Source organism: Callorhinchus milii, unplaced genomic scaffold (genome assembly GCF_018977255.1).
Source record: "Callorhinchus milii isolate IMCB2004 unplaced genomic scaffold, IMCB_Cmil_1.0 Scaffold5, whole genome shotgun sequence".
NCBI classification, from domain to species: Eukaryota; Metazoa; Chordata; class Chondrichthyes; order Chimaeriformes; family Callorhinchidae; genus Callorhinchus; species Callorhinchus milii.
Window position 1 is genome coordinate 5,942,315 of NW_024704746.1, and position 22,285 is coordinate 5,964,599.

General features: G+C 41.0%; 1 protein-coding gene across 1 annotated transcript in view; it reads left to right on the forward strand.

The window, feature by feature from the left end:
- Positions 1-22,285, forward strand: part of atf6 (activating transcription factor 6) — a 115,725-nt gene that overhangs the window by 9,481 nt on the left and 83,959 nt on the right. The window contains exons 3-7 of the mRNA XM_007902964.2: positions 2,398-2,485; positions 5,428-5,516; positions 6,479-6,617; positions 7,182-7,364; positions 12,621-12,844. Coding sequence (XP_007901155.1) covers positions 2,398-2,485; positions 5,428-5,516; positions 6,479-6,617; positions 7,182-7,364; positions 12,621-12,844 — 723 coding nt within the window. The remainder of the gene's footprint in view (positions 1-2,397; positions 2,486-5,427; positions 5,517-6,478; positions 6,618-7,181; positions 7,365-12,620; positions 12,845-22,285) is intronic.

Sequence of the window (22,285 nt, forward strand, 5' to 3'; positions counted from 1 at the left end):
TGTTCCAGAGTGTTTACAGTCATAACTTTTTTTTACAAGTTGATACTGTATAAGGCAGCAAATATGTTCAGAAACTTTTGTGGATAGCTTTCACACGGCACTCAATCGGCCTTCATAAGGGAGTTCGGTGTTCTACATGGTTAATGTAACAACCTATAAGAATCGAATCATAGAAATTTCACAGCACAATTAGGCCGTTTTGGCCTCTCTCCAATAATAATTTCCTCCCCAAGTATTTTCATATTCCCTTTTAAATGCTTTATGGATTCAGTTTAGTATTGGCTTTTTGAGAGCAATTCCAGTATGATTTGTACCCGCTGTGTTTATATTGTGTTGATGGCATAATTTGTTGAAACTTCCTGGGTGCGGGCAGGGTCTAGGTTGCTTCCCCAAACATCAAATAGCTTGTTGACATTTTCAGTCGAGGCTTACACTTGAATAATGGATGAGGTACTGGAGGATGACCAGTGTCAGTGGCCCAACACAATAGAACAAAAAAGTCAAATGCATTTGGGACAGGAAGAGAGGAGGAAATTGGAGGAGAAAATCGGCAGAAATTCTGCACTGTTCATCATTGCATTATGAAATTGAGAGCCAAATATCTCCCAACTTTGTGAGCTGAGGTTCAGGTGTTCAACAAACGTTTCATGATGTGACCAATTTAAGATGCTTTGTGGTTTACAGCTGCATTGCCTGTTTTTCTTGACACTCGTGCTCTTTGATCTTTGAGCGTTTGTCAGTGGCCACCTTCTCCAGGGCTGAACCCCGAGGGTGGGGGAATGTTTTCTTTGATATTCTTTATTTTCCTTCCACACAAATAGATATTTTCACTAAGATCTTTAATTAATTTAATGCAAGTGAACATGTATTGCAGACTTGTCCACAGAATAAAAGTTGTTTATTGATTTTTGTGAATTTGGAGGTATTTCTTTTCATTGCCTCATAGTTCTCCAGTGGTTGTTGATGCAAGGAGCAACAGCTGTGTGGAGCTAAAATTCTGTAGGTTGGAGCACAATTTCACCAAAGATATCTACCGTTTACAATAATAATCATTGAATTTGATTTAGTGCCTTTCATATTGGGAGGAAATCTCATTGCTTCACAGAATGCACTGGAAAGTGAAATAACTGTTTATCTTGTGGGCGAACATGGCAGATAATTTACATGCAGCAATGTCCCGCCGTAGCATTCCAGTGAATGACCAATTTGGGGGATTGTGGACGTCGGGAGAAACTCCCTTCTCTTTTCAAAGTGTTGTGGGATTTAGCTGGTTAGACCAAAGCAGTTACCCCAACGCACACTCTGAGGTTCCAAAGCCTTGGGTCTTGTCAACCTGTGCCTGATACTTCAAGGAAATTAGGTAAGCAAGATGCTTCTCTCCAGGGAGAGAGTGCGCATTGCATTCCAACAATCTATCTCTGGAATTTCCATGTGTAGGTGGGATGCATGGAATCCTCAGTTTGGTTTGGATACTGTTTTCCACACGTGTCATACTCAGCTGGACCCCCAAAATTATGGGATCTTTAATGTCCACTTGAACAGGTAGGCGCAACCTTACTTTAACATCTCATTCGAAGGATCATACAATTAAGTTGGGTGCAAGGTTCCTATTGGATACACATTGTCATTTTTTTAAATGAAAATAAAATACATTTCTAATAGGATCCTTCATTGCGCATCTTTGGTGAAATGTGGTCCAACTTACAGAATAGGGCAAGGAACGAATGATGGCACAAGTCCTCGGTTCGGGTTGCAGCAATTTGCACATGAATCACGCCACGTGTACACATGCAACCCAGAAGCAGGAGTGATTCTTCCACTAATGAAAATATTTTATAAATATGTACATGACGTCTTTCAATTTCTCCTCACGCCCCTCATTTATTAAAACAATACATGTTCAAATTGTTGGAAAAAGGGAAGTGCTGCAGTCTCACATTGACTTAATGGATTGTGTGGCAGTTGCTGTTTGTCACGATAGCTGTTATCGAAATGCTATACATTCAGAAGTTCATTGGCTGAGAGCTTGAAACTAGAAGGTGTTTGTGTGAGTTGGAATGCTGTACAGTATTTGGAGAGTTCTGGCCCAACTCTTTAAACTTGAGAACCTTATTCAATAGGTGTACATAGATAAACCAACTTAATAGGTGTACATTGGGGAGCAATCTTATTAGGATAGTTAAAACAGCAGGGATTTGCGATATTCTTAAAATGAGATTTTCTATTGTAGTTTTAGTCCCAATGGCTTTTTTTGCTATTGGTTTACGTTGATTTTTCAATAGATTTTTATAGCAAGTTACGGTTGAATCCTGTTTTTTTCTCTTCCTTGCCATATTGATGATGAACTTGTAATGAATGCAACTAAATATATTTTCTTTTATCCTTTTTCCCTATTAGGATGTTGACATGGATAATATTGAGTTGAATTTGGATTTTATGCCCTGGGACTTTGATACATGGAATCAAACCAGCAGCCTGTGTCCAGGTATTTTTCTTCATGTTGACTTAGGTGATCTATGTTTGGTGTTGAAATAGTTTGTTGAATAAAACAGGAAATTGGATGGTTAAAGGCTTAAAGGGTTAAATTATGAGGACAGGTTGCTTAGATCTCCCCACAATTCTTCTCCGCTGCCCTGGAGTCCTCTGAACTCCTGCCCCTGAACTCCTCCCCCTCTGGCCCACATCCAGCACCATCCTCTGCGTTTACTCTCCTCCACAGGACCTTCTCCACCGCACTCAACGCCCTTGCCCCCCTCACCTCCTGAACTGCCTCCTATTCCCGATCCTCACCCTGGTTCACCAGCCAGCTCCGCTCGCTCAAGGGCCAGGTACGGGCTGCCGAACGCACTTGGCTCAAATCCACCCTAACAGTCCACTGGCATATCTGGCTGGACCTCATCAAAACCTGCCGATCCGCTCTTGCGTCGACCAAATCATCTTTCTACTCCAGGTTAATCCTGGAGGAGAAGGGCAACCCCAGGCTCCTGTTCTCCACCACCAGCCGGCTCCTCCGCCCTCCCTGCCACGCCTCCCAGATTCTTTCCTCCGACTCCCACTGCGAGCAAATGCTGGACTTCCTCAAGTCCAAAATCGTGGGAATCCGCTCAGCTGCCACTGCCCTCCCAACTTCTACCCCCTCCCTACCCCCCCACCCACACTCCGACCACTATCCATTCCTCCTTCCACACCTTTGAACCTGTCACCCCCTCCTCTGTCATCACCACCATATCCTCCATGACGCTCACTACCTGCTCCCTGGACCCCATCTCCACCCCTCTCTTTAAATCCCAGCTCCATCTCCTTGCCCCACTACTCGCCGACATCATCAACTTCTCCCTGTCATCTGGCACTGTTCCTACCCCCCTCAAAGCAGCCACTGTTACCCCCACCTTGAAGAAACCCTTGACCCATTATAGCTATCCAGCTACCGGCCCATCCCTCATCTCCCTTTTCTGTCAAAGGTCCTTGAGAGAGCCGTTGCCTCCCAGTTTCGCTCTTTCCTCTCCTCCCAATCCCTCCATGAGCCCCTCTAATTGGGTTTCCGTGCTGCCCACACACGGAAACTGGTGGTCTGGTCAAGGTCACAAATGACAACCTGACCATGTGTGACCAGAGCTCCCTCTGCCTCTTCTTCCTCCTCAACCTGTCCGACATCAAGTCCTGGACGAGGGACAATTTTCTCCAACTGAATGTCAGCAAGACCGAGACCCTCCTGATTGGCTCACGCCAGCGCCTCCGCACCTCGGGCATCCACAGCTGCACACTTAACCTCACTAAGTCAATCAGGAATCTGGGTGTCTTGTTTGACCCTGAACTGTGCTTTCTCCCCCACATCCGCGCCATGACCGGCATTGCCTACCACCACCTCCACAACATTGCCAGACTCCGCCACTGCCTCACCCCTCAGGCTGCCGAAACCCTCACCCACGCATTCGTCACATCAAGGCTCTATTATGGAAGCTCCCTCCTCATCAGCCTTCCCAACTCTTCCCTTCAGAAGCTGCAGATCATCCAGAACTCTGCAGCTTGTGTACTCTCACGCACCAGCCTCCATGACCCCATCACTCCCACCCTCGCCCAACTCCACTGACACCCCATCCCTCAGAGGATCGAATTCAAGATCATCATCCTCACTTTCAAGACCATGCACGGCCTTGCCCCCTCTTACTCTCTGACCTGCTGATTCACTACCAACCTGCCAGCTCCCTCTGTTCATCGGGCTCTGGCCTGCACCATGTCTCCCGCCCGACCTGCCCTACCATCGGTGGCCAGGCTTTCAGCCTCTCTGCTCCACACTCTGGAACTCCATTCCACAGTCCCTCCGCCTCGCTTTCTCCCTTGCCTCCTTCAAGGCCAGTCTCAAGACCATCCTCTTCGATCGTGCCTTCGGTCGCCCTCCCACCTCACTGCCTTCCCTCACCCCTATTCCACCCCTACCCCATGCTCGGGTCCTGATCCCTACTTGTCCAGCGCCTTGGGATGTCCTCCCGACGTGAAAGGCGCTCTATAAATGTAATTTTGTTGTTGTGGTCTTCCCTTGAGTTCAGAAGGTTAAAGGTTGATCTGATTGAGGTTTTTAAAATAATAAAGGCATTCGATAGGGTAGATACAGAGAAACTATTCCCTCTGCTGGGTGAATCAAGAACAAGAGGGCCTAATCTTGAAATTAGAGCTAGGCCATTTCGAGTGAAATCAAGAGACAGTTTTTCACCCAAAGGGTAGTGGAAATCTGGGATTCTCTCTCCCCCAAAAGGCTGTCAATGCTGGATCCATTCACATTTTCAAGACTGAGGTGGATAGATTTTGTTAGGTCAGTATAGCAAGGGATATGGGGCAAGGGTGAGTTATTGGAGTTGAGGTACAGAGAAATGGTCAATTGGGTAGGTAATAAGTTGGGTTTTGAAGATGGATTTAAAGGAGGGATAGAAAGCGGAAGTTTGAGGTTAGAAATTTAATGAAGGTTCAACAATCAATGGTGATATGGATGGAACAGGGGACAGCTAGCCTGTTAGCTGAGCAGAGGCACTGAGCAGAAGACTGGGTTAATAGGAGGTCAGAGAAGTAGGAGAAGTGCTATGGTATGGGGATTTATATGGAGGTTGAAGACATTGATACAGGGAGCTATTAGATTCTGGTGAGGATCGATTTACGAAATAGATTTGTCCATTGAACAACATTGTTGTGATAATTTGACCTGCCTTGGTAAGAAGAAAAGGCCAGCATTTGTGATTAGAATGAAAAATATTTTTAGTCTTGGTTCGCCCTTTGTTTCTGTGAAGCACTTGGAGATATTCTTCCTAAGTGAACAGTGCTGTAAAAGTTTTTCTTGTAATATTTGAAGTAAACCTATTTTAACATAAATAGAAACCTTTGTAGGATTAATGATCTGAAAAGATAACTAAATGGCTAATTTTTTATTTTGTCTAGACGAACAGTTAATGTCAGAGCCTTCATCCCCAGCTTCCTTAGGCTGTCTCGTGCCTTCCCCTTCTTTGGATCCAACTCTGACATCACATGTGAGCATTTTCTATGTTTTGTAATCCTGGTTATTTTTATTATTATCTTTGGGTGGTAAGAATAGTTGTAAAATCACATCATTCTAGTTTTGAAAGCTGTGGACTACCCCTTTAATGTATTCTGTGCACAGATACCAGCTTAAGCCTAGCTATAAACTGAAGCTTGTGAAAAATTCCAGGAACCAGGGCTGCTTGTAAAATTCAATTTATACAGTTGCACCATTAAACTCATCTCACAAATCATGTCTTGGATCAGTCATTACCTGACTTAAATGATTCCTGCAACAAAACTATATTTTTGTTTTCTTTCGTTCTGCATTTTCCATAATTTATTTTATTGGAGGTTTCTTCACATACGTTGTAATTTTATAGAATTATACACTATAGAAGGAGGCCATTCGGCCCATTGTGCCCATGTTGACTCTTTGAAAGAGGTATTTAAATTAATCCCACTCCCCCCCTCTCTCCCCATAGCCTTGCAAATATGTCCTCCCCTTGATTAAAAATATCTCCTTGATTGACATGAAGAAGGAAGGAGTGGGGGTACAATGAATTTCATGTGCAAGAAAGGGCTTCCACCAGATGACCCACCCAAGACTGATACATCCGCCTTTCTAGAGGAAATCAAGAATAAATGTTAGATAAGGTTGAGGAGTTTTATCTCTACTCTCATGTTTTAACAAGAAGGCTTCACTTGTTTACTCTCATTCTGAACCAATCGATCATTGCCCGTTTGCATCTTTGACGGTTAAATTTTCATTTACTTCTAAAGATGTGGGTTGAAAGATGCATGGCCACTTGTTCAGCATGGTCAGGTATATTGTAGAGCCATTTAATTATTGACTGAAGGATAGAATCCGTTGTTCATTGTAGATCTGTAGCTGTAAATAAATAAATGTGTCAAATGATGATAAATGCTTATTTAAAAGTGAACCACTATAAACATCTCCTTTCCTTTACAGGAAGAGGTGAGCTTATCCCCTACAACATTTCAAGCATCTCCTGCCTCTCTGTACAGTGAGAGCAGTGATTATTCAGTGCCTGTGCCCCAGCTAAAAGTAGAGAACGTGCCTCAATTGAAACAGAAAGAGAGAATGTCAGGTATGAATTCTGCATTTCATAACCTCTGAAGAAACATTCCAGGTAAAAAGCATCTGTTCATGTCTGTTGGGTTGTAACAATAGATACAAATAATAAAATCTACAATTTACAGATGATCTTTTAATCAGTAAAGAATTCCTGCAGTTGAAGACCCAAGATTTTTTGCGTAGAAGTGGGACAGTTTTTAGAGCAAATGCAATACGGTCCTTTTTATAAGTTGAATTCTACTAATCTTACATGGGAGAACAGTTGTCTTGGAACATGCTTCTAAAAGATGGGTAGGGTTTACAAGGCTGATTCTGTTTCAGTTTTAATTCCCGATCGACCAATTCAATAGTTTAAATTTTAATATCAAAGTAAATCCATGATTTGCTTTATTTTAGTCTGCATTTCCTGTTGAATAACTGACCATAATAAAATTAATCATCATTTACTGTAGTTTTTACACTTGATATTTTATTATTTGTTAATTCTACTTATTTAGCAAGCCTCATTTATCAACCTCCATATCTTAGTTCTTTTACGTTTAAATAATTTGAAACCTGCTTGCTTCCACTCTTACAGCGGGTATCCCATCAAATGGACCAAAGCAGAGGCCTGTTCACATGTCAAAACCTATCCAGCCAAAGCCAATACTGATTCCTACTATATCTGTATCACAGTCCACGAAAACAATTTTATTACAACCAGTTCAGACTGTGGTGCCTGGTCCTAAACCACCAATAAGAATTTATCCAGCTCCTACAGGTGAGTGTTATTTAACAAGCAGTGTGATTTATAGAACTGTTATAGTGATGTGTAGTGCAATACTTTTAAGAATGCTTAATTTACCAACAGTTATAGTGTTAGCAGTGAAATTTGGCACCACTGACTTTGTCTGAAACCATTTGGAAACTTCAAAACATCTGGAGAAGACTCAACTGATCATAATTGGACTGACTGCCACTTTGGATCTCAACTCCCGCAGGGCTACAACTTGGCAATTCAGTTCTCCCTTTCCAATCTTGGTACCCGATCAACTGTAGAACTAGTACTCCAATAAAATTTTGAAGGCTTTATTTCTACCATTTATAAGCTCCAAGATTCAAGACAGATTTTCATTCTTGTTAGCTTTGTAAGCTGAAAATTATGTAGTCTGTCCTCTCTAAATTTCTCTCTCTGTAAACATGCTACTGAAGATGATTTAACACTTCACACTTATTGGTAAGTGTGCTCAATTTTTTTAACAAACTAATTGCTTTCTTGTGGTGATCTGCTAATGATTATTATAACCATTCAGTAAACTTTTATTTCCAACTCTGGACTTTGATTTGATTCAGTCAGAAATGTTGTTGAAGGAATCGAGTCTTATTCATACAGTGAAATGAGGCAAATATTTTGCCTGAATTGAATGTGGAAGTCTGAGTTCAGTCGTTGGAGGTGCCTTCCTTTGGATGAGATGTTAAGCCAGTGGTGGCCAACCTCTTTGGTTGGCCAACAAAATCATTGTTTCTTGATTGAATATTTCTTGATTTATGACACACATGTTCGCTGTTTTATTTCTATGATTATTTTGTTGGCCAATCAAAAAGCTTGGCCACCACTGTGTTAAACCGAGGCCCATCTATCTCTTCAGTTGGACATTAAAGATCCCTTGGCACTCTTCAAAAGGGAGTTTCTTCCAGTGCACTGGCCAACATTACTCAAATAAAACTGGTCACTTACTCCATGGCTGCTTGAGGGACATTTCTGTGCACGTTTGGCTGCTCTGTTCGCCCATAAAGCACAGTCACTCTGCTTTACACTATATGAAGCGTTTTAAGACATCCTAACATGAAAAGTGCTATAACAAAATGCAACTATTATTAATAATAATAAATGATGCTTGTGGCAGTCCTAGAATAACCTGCAATTTACTTTTGAAGAACATTTTTGTTTTGCATGTTTACATTGTTTTTAAAAACTTGTCTCTCTGTAATGCTACCACATGGGTTTTTGTGTTGCAAGTGTGGTTGTAAAGGTGGCACTATTGAAACTTCATTTTAATACCTTTTTGTGACAGGGTCATGCAGTTTTCACAATTGCTTATGCACAAGCAGTAAATCTTCAAAAGTGATACATCTGCCAAAAATAACCTGGTTTTCACAAATAAGAAGTTGACATGTGATATTCACCTGTATGTCAGTCAGTTGAATACTGCCAATGAGTTGTAAAAGCGATAGCTGATAGCAGATCTAAAAGGGGGTTCAGGTTGAACTTATTTACGTAAACGATTTTGAGAATCTGGAACTAATTGCAGGAAATTTTGGTTGAAGCAGAAAGCATCGACATATTTCCATTCATGAAGAGGGAGAAGAGAACAGAGATGGTGTGGAGGCTTGTGTCGAACAAATAACAGCACAGACTATTTGGCCTGAATGGCCTGTTTTCATGCTATAATGTTCTATATAAAAATGATGGCTCGCACAGGTGATAAGCTCATAGGTCTTCAGCTCATTGTCTTTGTATTGATGTTTGATATTTTCTATGCAGCATGCATGCACTATTTATAACTCTAAAGAAAAGAATATGGTTTCGTAGAGTATTTTTCTGCTACAAACAGAAAATTGACTGACCAAAATACTTAACTGCTCACTTAGATTTTAAAAGGCTTCTAAAGCATTTGAGCTCAACATGTAATGCAGTACTGAGATTTCAGTGAACAGTATATAGTATTGAGACAGATCTTTCAGATTTTTGCAAGACATTCCAGCAACTAGAACATTTGTGGAACATTTATTTGCAGAGTCCTGTAGCTCAGTGGTTAGAGCACTCGCCTCACAAGTGAGAGGAAGGACCCTGGGTTTGATTCCTGGGCAGTGCAAAATGTTGGGCAAGTTTCCTTACTCCACACACCTATGTTTACTGAGCATGAAGTAGCAACCCGGTTATTAAATCGATTGGCGGATTGCTTTTCCCCCCAAAAAACTAATAAATGATCACTCAGTCCACCATTGTTTGTGGGACACTGCTGTGCGCAATTGGCTGCCGCGTTTGCCCACAAAATATGCAGTCAATTCACTTTACAGTATATTCTGTGAAACATTTGAGACCTCTCGAAGACGTGATAAGGCACTATATGAAATGCAAGGATTATTATTAGTATTTCTGGTGGATAAAAGTAAGTCAGCAGCCAACAGCTTATCAATTTATGTAGGGAGATAAGTTGTTTCTAGTTTTGAGATTTTAGTTTCTAGTTTCCAATTTTCATTCCTTATATGAAGCATTTTTGGTTGAAAATGATAGAGGCTCAATACTTCAGATGTTTCTGGCTGTATTATCCTTGAGCCATGTGTGAATATTTATTGTGGGATCATTCAAAAAAAAACAGACCAGGATAGGATGAATCAAACAGAGTCAGAATAAATACAAAACTTCAGTGGTGTAACTGATTGCTGGTCTTTTTGTACTATGCTGTTTATTTTTACCGTTTTTGATTGTTTTTTCTGTCAGTCTGTACATTTGCAGTGTATGCTAAAATGAGCAGAACCGGAGTTGCAGCAAAAAATGCGTTACTTCAAATACATCTGGAGTGTTTATAACTGCACTAAGAATGTTCAGTCAACTGGTACACTGTTCTGCGCACCTTGTGTGGTGCATATGTTTGTCATGGAGTGTTTTTCAAATAAAATGTATTATTCCCACCTTCAATGAGCTGTAGTGATCCTGAGGAATTATTTGCAGTCATGATCCTCGTGGTTTTGGAGACGTGTGTGGTACTGGTGTTTGCATCACTTGTTTGATGGGTCGAATGGCCAAAAAATGGTGAGAGTGTACTTCCACAAGATATTCGTTGACAAACAAGGGTTGTAAAGTGGGGAACCACCTCAGAAGGCTATGGGCAGAAAATGTTGAGATAAAAATATTAATAATAATCCTTGTGTTTGATATAGAGTCTTATCATGTCTTCGTGATGTTTCAAAGTACTTCAAAGAATATACTGTAAAGTGAATTAACTGTATATTTTGTGAGCGAAATATGTTTAAAAGAAAGATAAAATCCCATCCAGTACTATAACTAGACACAATTGCCAGTCACTGCTTCTGCAATTACTGCCAGCAGCACACAAGGGATGTTGATGGGGACAGGTATTTACAGGTTTGCTTATCTTTAAATACTGCCTATAAAACTACTACAACTACCTTGTGGAAATATCCCTTTAAGATATAATGCCAATCAATTAACAACCAATAGGAGTAAGTAAGAAAATATAAAAAACGCTGGGGAATAGGGGTTGCAAGACTCGTGCTCTGTCTGAATCCTGGGATGTCTGGATTTTAATGCTCCAAATCCCAGGATCCCGAAGTCCTAAATCTCACCTCTGAAACACGCCAGGGAACTGGGCCAAGAGCGCAGGTGCTGTGCAGAAACCTGAGTATGTGGTTATTGTAGTAGGTTTGGAGTGTACTGATTTGGATTGAAACGCAAATAAACTCAGAAAAACACCAGTACTTTGAGTACTTTTCCAGCACAGGCACCGCCACCTCCTCACTTGTCAATTCTGACTCCTTTGTGAAACTTTCAGAGTCAGGGCAATTACTGCGAGCAGGCATTCTTCCCACTCAGCTCCTGCAAGCCGAAGTCTGAATGGGAAGGACAGTCCTAGCTAGACAAGCAGTGGGAAACCTTACCAGACAGTGTACTCAATGGCAAGCTATTTGAAAATAATAATCCTTGCATTTCATACAGGGTCTTATCACGTCTTTGAGACAACTCAAATCGCTTCACAGAATATACTGTATATTTTGGGGGTGAAAATGTCATACATTTGTGGAACGCTGTCTGGATTGGACGCTCATAAGCATGGTGATAGGTTCTGCATCAAAAAAATCCTACATGAAGGATACTTTATAAATAGAAATTGTTGCTTTACGATTTGGAATGTAGCTTGGACTTTTTGGGGGTCAGCTGGGTGTCTGACACATGTGGAAACTCCACCAAACTCAAGAGTATCCAAACCAAACACAATTCCATGCATCCCACCCATACATGGAAATTCCATTGCAATGGAATTTGTACTCTCTCCCCAGAGGGAACATTCTGCTTCCCTAACTCTGAAAAGAATTAAGCTTCGGTTACTAGAGTCAAGGCCTGGGGACCCAGAGTGTACGCTGGGGTAATTGCTGGAGTCAAACCAGCTAAAACCACACAGCTTGCGATTGATAGCACTGCTTGGCAAGCTTTCCATTTTGGACCACCTTATCCGTTAGGACTTTGGTTTGCAGAGTTAACAGGGTCTGAATATGAAGAGTCCCCTGCCCTTCCAAGTTCTGCTGATGAGTCAGTGTTGTGCTGTCATCAACAGTGCCCTGGAATACTGCGGACCTGCCTGACTCAGGAACTGTACAAGATCACCACAGAGACCTGGCTCGATTCCGACAACTGTTTCCAAACTTGTTACCTTGAAACCAGCTCAGCTCTAGGGAGACTCCGCTTACCTTCTCCCATTCCCCTTCTCTAGTTGGTCATTTGGTATCCAACATGTGTGGGTTTGAGCCCTCAATAAGTGGATTGCAGATCCCTACACGCCTTGGGATGTCCTTCAGATGGGAAAGGCGCTACATAAATCTAATTTTGTTGTTGTTCCCGGTGCGCAGTACAGCTTGGACTTTTTTGGTTTACCTAAAATAGACTTGAATAGTGAAGCGTAGGTCTTCTCGCCTGATTGTACCAATCTGGACCTCGAAAATATATTTTCAATCAGAACAATAATTTATTAATTTATTTTTTCTAAAAGAATGCACGGTTTTGGATTAAATCTTAAGTTTGTTGCAGCTAAATCAAACATCCAACTTTCTATCCAGTAAAACTTATAAGATAACAATCATTTAAAACCTTCCGAATGATTGACCAAGTTAGATCCTCCCAATAGCTGGTAGTCCAGTTTGTTTTCAGGGTGACTCGCCTGGCAACGGAACGTTGGAATCGAGGGGGCAGGGGAGTCATTTGTTTTCTAATGTGTGTCTTCTTCATTCACTACCTTAGGTCAGCAAGTCGTTCTTCCGCAGCTTCCAGTCGTACAACTTCAACCCAGAGGTATCCTTAATTCCCAACCAGCTATAAATATCATTGGTGGACCCAAGCACGTCAGCCCTGTCCCAGCGGGAGTGCGAACAGCCGCTAACAGTGAAATGAATGGCAGTGTTGCAGTTACAAATCTGGTTATCCCAACATCTGCACACACTGGAGTGGCCAATGGAAAAGGAGATGTAAGTTTTATTTTCTTTGCAAACTGTAGCAATCTTTCCAACACATAGTTTTCTTAATCTTTGGCTTTATTTTCTTAATTTTGTGCAGCTGTTAGTAAATTATTACAGAGGGATATGTGATGAGTGGGCGAGTTGCATGTTGGTATTAACCCTTTCGTACGTTTTGTAATTTTCTTGAGAGCTGAAGAGGTTAAGATGTGATATAAAAAGTGTTTTTTGGGTCAGCTGGGTGTTTGACACATGCGGAAAACCATCATGATGCTTAAGAGTATCCAAACAAAATTGAGTGTTCCTGGCATCCCATCTACACATAGAAATACCAGAGATAGATTGTTGGAATCGAATGCGCATTTACTCCCTGGAAGGACTCATCCTGCTTACATAATTCCTGAAAGTGTTAGGCGCAGGTTGTCGAGAATGTGCTTTGAGATACTGCTGGAGTCTAACCAACTAAAACTGCATAGCTTGCCTTAAAATAGTGATAGTCATTGACAAGTTAGATTGGGGATGCTTTGTTTTGGTCTGGCACAGGCGGAAACCCATGCTTAAAAGGTAACCAAACGAGTTCCATGCACCGCACGTGAGCGAAAGCGTGGGGCCCCAGAGTGTGCGTTGGGGTTACTGCTGGAGTCTAACCACCTAAAACCGCTTAGCTTGCCGTTGATACCACTGTCTGGCAAGCTTTACCACTGCTTGTCCAGCTCAGCCTACCCTACCTGTTAAGGCTTTGGCTTGCAGGGTTAACGGAAGGTGAGTAGGAGGATTGTCTGTCCCCATTGATGGTCTGCTCTTCCAAGTTCTGCCAATGAGCCAGGCTGGCTGTGCTGTCGTTCATCAGCAGTGCTCTGGAGTACTGTGGACCCTCCTGGCTCAGGAACCGGACGACCGAGAATTCACAGAGAGCTGGCTCGATTCCGAGATTCCGTTGCCAAACATATCATCTCAGAGCCAGAGGAGCTCCAAGGAGATCCCCCTCCCCCACCCCCCCAAGGAGGTTGACTCTTATCTCTTGTAGAGGGATCCAAAAAAAGGTGGGTATAAACTTCAAATCAGAGCTAAACCAATACATGAGGCCAGAAAGCATAATTTTACTTGTTCTGACACAGGCTTTTCTGAGTAAGAATATTACTTAGTGGAAACTTGTACTAAGTGTTTAGTCATTGGGCTGTTACTTCTGGGATGAGACTATTTAACTTGTGTTACAATCTTTTGAGTGGAAGCGAGAAAAAGTGTTCAGCTCATTCCTACTGAAATCTGAGAAATAATGTAAGCATTTGCAAATTATTTATACCTATGTGTAATAAGGCTGTACACATCTGTTTTCCATCTTTTTATTTTAAAAAGGTATAGCTTTTGTCCTGAGACAACATTCCTGTAAAGTTAATGAGAAAACTTTGCATATGGAGAAAAAATAGCACAAAAGGCTTTTGCAGATATCGTTCTGAAAAATTAGCAACATGAACATGTTAGTAACAGCTGCCTACATACTTGCAAGAATTGACTAGTAGACTGAGATACAAATTACATTCACAAAAAATGGCATCTCAAAATGTAATTACTCAATGCTTTGTTTTTTTGGTGACAAAAACGTTGATACTTACAGTGTTGAAAATGACAATAAAATTACATATTAAACCAAAATTTATTTAGTAAGACGCACAGTATAACTTTATTTTAAAAATCATTCATCAAAGCAATACTTCAGCCAAGAAAACAACCATCCCCAAATCTCCAACTTTGTGACCCAGTCCTTAGCAACAGCCAATTATCTCCTGCCTTATTCTCCTGCAGTCAGAAGTGAAACTGCTCTGAGTTTGGACATTTACTACAGCATGTCACCATCAATGTCCAAACGATCAGATAGAAATCAGGCCATTCATTACATGCTAGCATTTTTTAGCACTTGTGTTTATATTACTGAGGTCAGAACTATAAAAATTCAGTTTAATGGCTGGAAGGAATCATTAAAAGCAAGTTATAAAATCTTTGAAGTAGTCATACACTTGGGGATGATTCAGCTTTCTCCTGCTATAAGGATGAGCAGTGTTTATAAAGCAGTACCTCAACATTGTGCATTCTTTAAAGAATATATTGAGAAAATCACAGAAATGGATGAAACTGCTTCTGCTTGTGCTTGGCTACAGCCAATAGAGGAGGGAATTGGCTTTAGCCAGACACTGGTTCATGAAAAGTTGGAGGTTTTGGGATGTAGTTTTCTTTGCTGAGGTCAGGAAGCATTTTTTCACACAGGGCGTGGGGTATGAATGCACTGCTGCAGAAAGCTGAAGGGTAGTGGTAGAATTAAACAAATGTTTAAAGGGAAGATAGAAAGATACTTGCGGAGTAAGGCTATTCCCTTCGGGCTGTCGTTTGAGCTGAACTGGCTCCAAGTTGACATGTTTGGCAATTGAATGCCGGAATCCAGCCAGCTCTCTCTGGCTTCTGAGCCAGGCGGGTATGCAGTACTCCAGGACACTGCTGATGACAGCACAGCCAGCCTGGCTCATCGGCAGGTCTTGGGAGGGCAGACTAGTCACTGAGGGCAGGGAATCATCCCAGTCAGCTCCTGTTAACCCTGCAAGCCAAAGCCCTAACATTTTGGTTGGTCATAGCTGGACATACAGTCCAGTGCTATCAATGGCAACCAATGCAGTTTTAGCTGCATTGGCAGTACCCCAATGCACACTCTTGGGGTCCCAAGCCTTGGCTCCTGCCAATTATTATATTATTATTATTATAATTGTGCCTAATACTCTCCGAAATTCGATAAGCAGAATGTGTCCCTCCAAGGAGAGAGTGCTCATTCCATTCCAACAATCTGATGGGTTTCCGCATATGTCAGACACATGTTTAGGGCAATGGACTGATGCACAATGAGAAGGGGAGAAGAATGAATGTGAAGGCAAAAGAGGAGATGGGCTTGATGTGATTAAGAGGCTGTTTAATTGCAGATGAGAGAAACCCTTGATTGAGGGAAAAGGACATTTTTCATTGCCAACTTTTAAAACTAAATTTTCTACCAAAGGATAAAATACAGTTCCCTTCAGAAGACAATACTGTCTTCTGACTACTACAGAACTAATAATGATCCTTGCATTTGATATAGCACCTTATTACATCATGGAGACATCTCAAAGCACTTCACAAAATATATTGTAAAGTGGATTGACTGTATATTCTGTGGGCGAAATGCGGCAGCCAATTGCCCACAGCAGTGTCCCAAAAATAGTCGCGGATTGAGTGACCAAATCAACAGTTTTAAATCAGTTCAATGATTTTACTATGTCCATTGCATTTCGGGGCATCTTTCCTTTTGTAAGGTTTGATAGTTTGTTCTGTTATTCTCATTCATAAAATACTGTGTTTTTACAATGCTGATGTACAGTTTCCAGTCTCCAGTGGATATCATAATTATCCATCAAGGCGTTTTTTTGCTCAGCACATTTATTTTTCAGAAGTAATGCCGACTGGATAAATTAAGTTTTACAGAATAAGTTATGTAGTAAATTCAGTAGTAAAACTTCAAGCATTAATGTATACAATGTATACAAACAAGCAGAATACACATCTGTTTATTTTAATGGATGGCAGTAAACGTAATTATTGAAGAAGCTGTCCAGATCTGAAATGTGTTAGGGATTTTACAGATTGTTATATCCATGACTTGAGCCAAAACATTTTTATTGAGTTGCAAGAGTTTCATGGATTGGTATTGTGAATAGGACATTTTCTTTTTCATTTTTTGTACCCTTGTTTTCAATTTGCTTACGTCGCTGTTCTACTGTGCGATGTTTCTACTCTTGAAATTAATTGTAAGCTAGGTCTTCACTTGCTTCAAAATATTAAATCATCATTGTGCAAATCCTCCCATTAAATTGGGCATTCACTTCACAGCTGTTTATGGGATATTGCTGTGCGCATATTGGCTGCCATGGTTGCTACCAGACTTGGGTTCAAATGCAGAGAAGTCCATTTGAATGCAAATGTTCTGTAATCTTACAAGTGCCAAAATACTAATAATCCTTGCATTTGATATAGCGCTTTTCATGTCTTCTAGACGTCTCAAAGTGCTTCACAGAATAGACTGTAAAGTGAATTGACTGTATATTTGTGGGCGAAATGCGGCAGCCAATTATGCACAACAGTGCCCCACAAACAGTCGTGGATTGAAGTGACCAATTTATTATTGTTTTTTTTGAGGGATTATTATCAGGCATGTGGAGTAAAAAGGAAGTGCTTTATTCTTTGGCTGCATTAAAATGCTGGATACTGACGTGGCATTTTTTATTTGGGAAGAAAAACATGCAACAGGCAGTACAAAGCTTATTGTGACATCTGAATGTGTGTTACGATCTTGGACTCCAGATAAAACCCTCCAGCAGCTGTCACCCCAAGCCTCAGAGTTTCCTCATTAGATATCTGGTGGGCATCTGCCTTCAGCAAATGGTAACATCTGTCTTAAACACATTTAAATGCAAATTCAAATGCAGATGTATTTGCATTTGGACACAAGTCTGATTACTACAAGTAGCCACTATACTTAACAGTAATTATTGTGAAGTGCTTGGAGACATTTTGACATAAGGAACTTAACGAATGCAAACATTTTTTTTTATGGCGTGCACCTGATATCCACTTTTATCCCACATCAAGCATTGCAGACAGCCATAGTTGCATAGCTTCCAATGTTATCGAGTGAAGAAGGCAGGACTCCACGTGTTTCCTCAATTCATTTCAAATTTGTTCTTGAAATTCTGTTTGCTAGTTTGCAGCATCTGGTGAGCTTCTTAACCACATGTAAGAAGTGGTAGTTTGATGTTTTCAGTCAATAAAAAGTGCACAGTGATGCAAGCAGGCAGTCTGTTGTCTGGTATCTGTTCAGTAGAATTGGATTTCCTTGTGCCTTATATCCTGTGTTGAGCTATATGTCTCATTTTTGTAAGGCAACTTATTTTTGTTGTTATACTTGTTTTGGGCACATGTTTTTTTTGTTGAGGGACAGTAGATTTGTGGCAATCCTGCAGATTTGAATTGCTGACAAAGTGTTGGTTGTCTTTGTTTCTAAATTCAGATATGAATGGTGCAAGTCAGTTATTGCGTAAGTGACACAGTATTTAATAGTATCATGGAATAAGTACTGACTGAATCAAGTGGGGGGTATAATTTAGCACAGTGTAGTCTTTGTGTTGTGTACATGTAAAACTGTAATGAGTAGTTTTGCTTGCCCTTGATTGTGTTGTTTGTGCTGTCCTATAAATCTCTCAATACTGCTAAGAAGAAAACATTCTTTGTCTGGTATTGTTTGTTCACATCAAGTTATTATAGAGTCAAGCTTTTATAGAGTGCTATAAATCAAGAGAAATATTGCTTTTCGACCGCCCCTTTGGTCACCTTCTCCCTCCTCCCCCTGGCTCAGCCCCAGGATCCGTTACTGTGAAGCACTCTGAGACGCCGTCCAGGTGGAGGGCGCTATATAAATCCAAGTTTTTGTTGTTGCTTACCCCCCAAACCACAACCCGCGGACCCCGCTGGACTGACTCCAGCCTTCTGCGTGTTCCTTGGACCCCATATCCACCATCAGCAGCTGTGCTTTCCGCCACTGGGTTCCCAAACTCTTCCTCTATCCCTCCGTCTTGCCCATTCCTTCCCCATCTTCAGGTCACGCCTGAAGACCTTTTCAACCGTGCCTACGGTCACCTCCTCCTCCACCTGGCTTGACATTGTGCTCCATCACTGTCAAGAGCTCTGGAATGTTACCCTGCGTTGCTAACCTACATGAGTGGCGCTATATATAATGCAAGTTGTTGTTATTTGGGTTCAATTTTCAATTTAGCGGTAGCTTGAAGCGTATTTATAAAAGTGCCATTTTAGTTGAATGGCTAAAAGTGCAAGCAAAATGAGAGGTACATTAAGGTGGGAAGAAGGGGCCAAGGTGGAGGAACTCCAGGTTGGAGTTTCAGAGCAGGGACATATTAGCAAAGCTCACCCTGTGCTTCTATCACGCATCTACATAATCAGTGCTTCTCATCATTTTAGAAGCTTGTGTTGTCAGCATTCAAAATTGCCATTTTGTTTTCCAATTAAGAATATGTTTAGCTCTGTGGGCCTTTCTTCATAACATGGTGCAGAAACATCATTATTGTTCTTTGAATGTTGTCCAGCACTTTAATAGCCATTTGAAAGTCAAATTCCTAAAGCTGCACATATTATTTCCAATGTGGTATCACTGCTAATGTATACCAGGTTATAACAATATGCAAGGTTAAAATACCTTGTTTCAATTTATATGCCCTCAATGCCAACTTATTCTCGATGAGCTTTGTTGTCAGCAGCTTTATGTGATTGGACAATTTCAATGAATAATCACAACCAAATCCATTCATCTCTGATAACGGACATTCCTATTTGCATCCACATCTTTGCTATTTTATGTTCTGAAGTGTATGAAATTGTTAATCTACATTGATATCCATTTAATTTGCCAATTTTTAATGCTGTTTATCCTCTTTGTTATTCACCTGTACACACAGCAAATTTTATAACCTGCTTTCAGCAAATCATTTATGCCATTGCCTGTGAAACTGCACTGCTCGTGAAGCCAGTTCCAGAAACTCAGTAGTGTCTGAGTTAATTCATTTGAGTGGAAGTCACACAAAGCTAGTTGGTTCAAACTTAAAACTTGTAGTGAAATCAATTTCAGTCCTTTTTTCCTGTTGTCTGTATATTTAAAACAAATAATTGTGATTACTTCTAAGTTGCTCTGTTTTATTTGTGTAAACTGCTTTGATGGTCATGGAAGTTCTGCACAGATGGGATTAATGGAAATTCCGATGAGTCTTTCTGTCCGCACATGTGGTAGGCATATGAAGAGGAAGTCAGTATCACAAATCTCCACTAGGCAACTCTGTAAAAGACACAATGGATTCACAAATTTGTTTTCACAAAGTGACGACTGCTAATTTTTTTTATTATTTTGGACAGTTTACACATCCTAAATACCTTTACATCATAAACTGCCCTTTTTATTCAATATCCCACCTGAAATAATGGCCATAAAATTATTCTTAACATTTTTCTTCAGGGCATATTTATTAATAATAATAATCCTTGCATTTAATATAGCACCTTATCACATTGTTGAGACATCTCAAAGTGCTTTACAGGATATACTGTAAAGGGAATTGACTGGGTATTGACTGTATGGGCGAATTAGTTAGTGAAGGTAGCAATATAAAGCAGCTCAATTGCTTCCAGAAGCACTTGGGGACACCAGAGTGCGCGTTGGGGTAATTGCTGGGAGTTTAACCAGCTAAAACTGCATAACTTGCCATTGATATTGCTATCCGGCAAACTTTCCCTCTGCTTGTCCAGCTGGGACCACCCTACCCGTAAGGGCTTTAGCTTGCAGGGTTAACAGGATTTGAGTGAGATGACTGCCTGACCCCAGTGACTGGTCTGCCCTTCCAGGTCCTGCTGATGAGCCAGGCTGTGCTGCCATCAGCAGTGCCCTGCAATACTGCGGCCCTGCCTGGCTTAGGAACTGGAAGTTTTCCAGTCAATTCACTTTACAGTCTATTCTGTGAAGCGCTTTGAGATGTCTAGAAGACGTGAAAAGCGCTATATCAAATGCAAGGATTATTATTATTTTTACCCAGACTGGCACAGAGGGCTGGCTCGATTCCAACATTCCATTGCCAGGCATGTCACCTTCGAGCCAGTTCAGCACCAGGGAGTCCAAGCTCATAATTTTTTTACCATAAAGTTTACCATAAACTTTATGGTAAAAAAAATTGTGCAGAAGAGGGTTAATAATCCTTACATTCGGTGAAGCCCTTTCATGTCAAGATGTCTCAAAGCACTTTACTTAAGGATTTTACTGTAAGTGACTAGTGACTGTATTTGTGAGCGAATGCGCCAGCAAATATATGCACAGCAACATCCAAACAAACAGCAGTGAGGTGAATGACCAATTTTATTTGGGGGATTGTTGACCAGGACACTGAAAAACTTTCTTTTCGAATCATGAAATGGGATCTTTAATGTACACCTGGAGAAGCAGATAGGACATTGGTTTGCTGTCTTATCTGAAGGATTGTGCTTCCAACAATGCAGCACACCACATCACTGCATGGAGTCTCAGTTTAGACTCCATGTGTTCCACATCCCGACATAGGACTTGAACTCACAATCTTCTGACTGAGAGGCAAGAGATTTACCAAATGAGCCAGCCTGACACACAACAGGTTACTATTTCAACCCAAATATGTTTCCAGTACAAATTAGTTACTCTATTTGCCTACGTAAAATTCACTTCATTTCCAATTAATCTTAGTTTACAAAGCGTTTCAGGGTTAGTTCTTTTACATGAAGAGTGCGTGTTGTTTCATCAGGAATTGATAATTTACTTTAAACATCATTTAGAGTAAATTATCAATTCTCCTATTGCGCTTTCCCCTTTTTAATATCTCTTCATCAAGATAATCGGTAGGTGACTTGCTGCCAAGATTCTTCCAAAAAGTAGTGAGCTGTTGAGATAGCAATCTGGAGCATACTATACGATAGGCCAGGTGTCAGGCTTTCTCCTTGGCAGGATGTTTCATCCAGCATTTTGGTTGAATTACATTATTCTAAATGTGACCCTGTTTAAATGAAACGCCACGTTTCACATACAAAGCCCAACATTGTAAGTGTTTAAATATGTTTAGTAAATCATATTTCAGGAAAAAAATGATGTAGTATTTTCTATAAAATGCATTGGTGCTGAGGCACTGGGATAAGTTAGTTGGAACACTTATTTGTGCTATTTAAATCTGATGCTTTTCCTGTTTAATTTTCAATATTTACTCCAAACACACTCAAGCTTTGTTCTTTGAGTGCAAAAGAGGGCAATTCAACCCCCCCCCCCCAGCTCTGATTCTCTCCAGCTAGAAATATAAAATGTAATAAATACATGCTAATTCACAGTAGGAGGGAGACCAATCCTAGATTAAGATAGCAACTGTGCAAATATCCTGAGCAATTAGATTATTGTAGGTTTACAGTTTTCTCTTTGTTGACCCGAAACAAACTCTGTGGTTCCACATAAGAGGCTTCTGTAGAGTTTGGGAGTGCATGGAATCGATGGCCAATGCAATAGGCTGTATTCCAAACTGTCTTGGCATCTTGAGGGAACTTAGCAACAAATCAAACAAATGATTGTCACAAGTGAGACCACATTTGGAATACTATTTTCACCTTCAAAAACAACAACAAAATTACATTTGTAAAGCGCCTTTCACGTCGGGAGGACGTCCCAAGGCGCTGGACAGACAGAGTTATGGATCCGAGCTGGGGGTTGGGGGGGGTGGGTGGAGGGCACGGTGGGAAGCAGGGAGATAGAAAGCACAGTCGAATAGGAGGGTCTTGAGATGGGTCTTGAAGGTGGCAAGGGAGGGGGTGAGG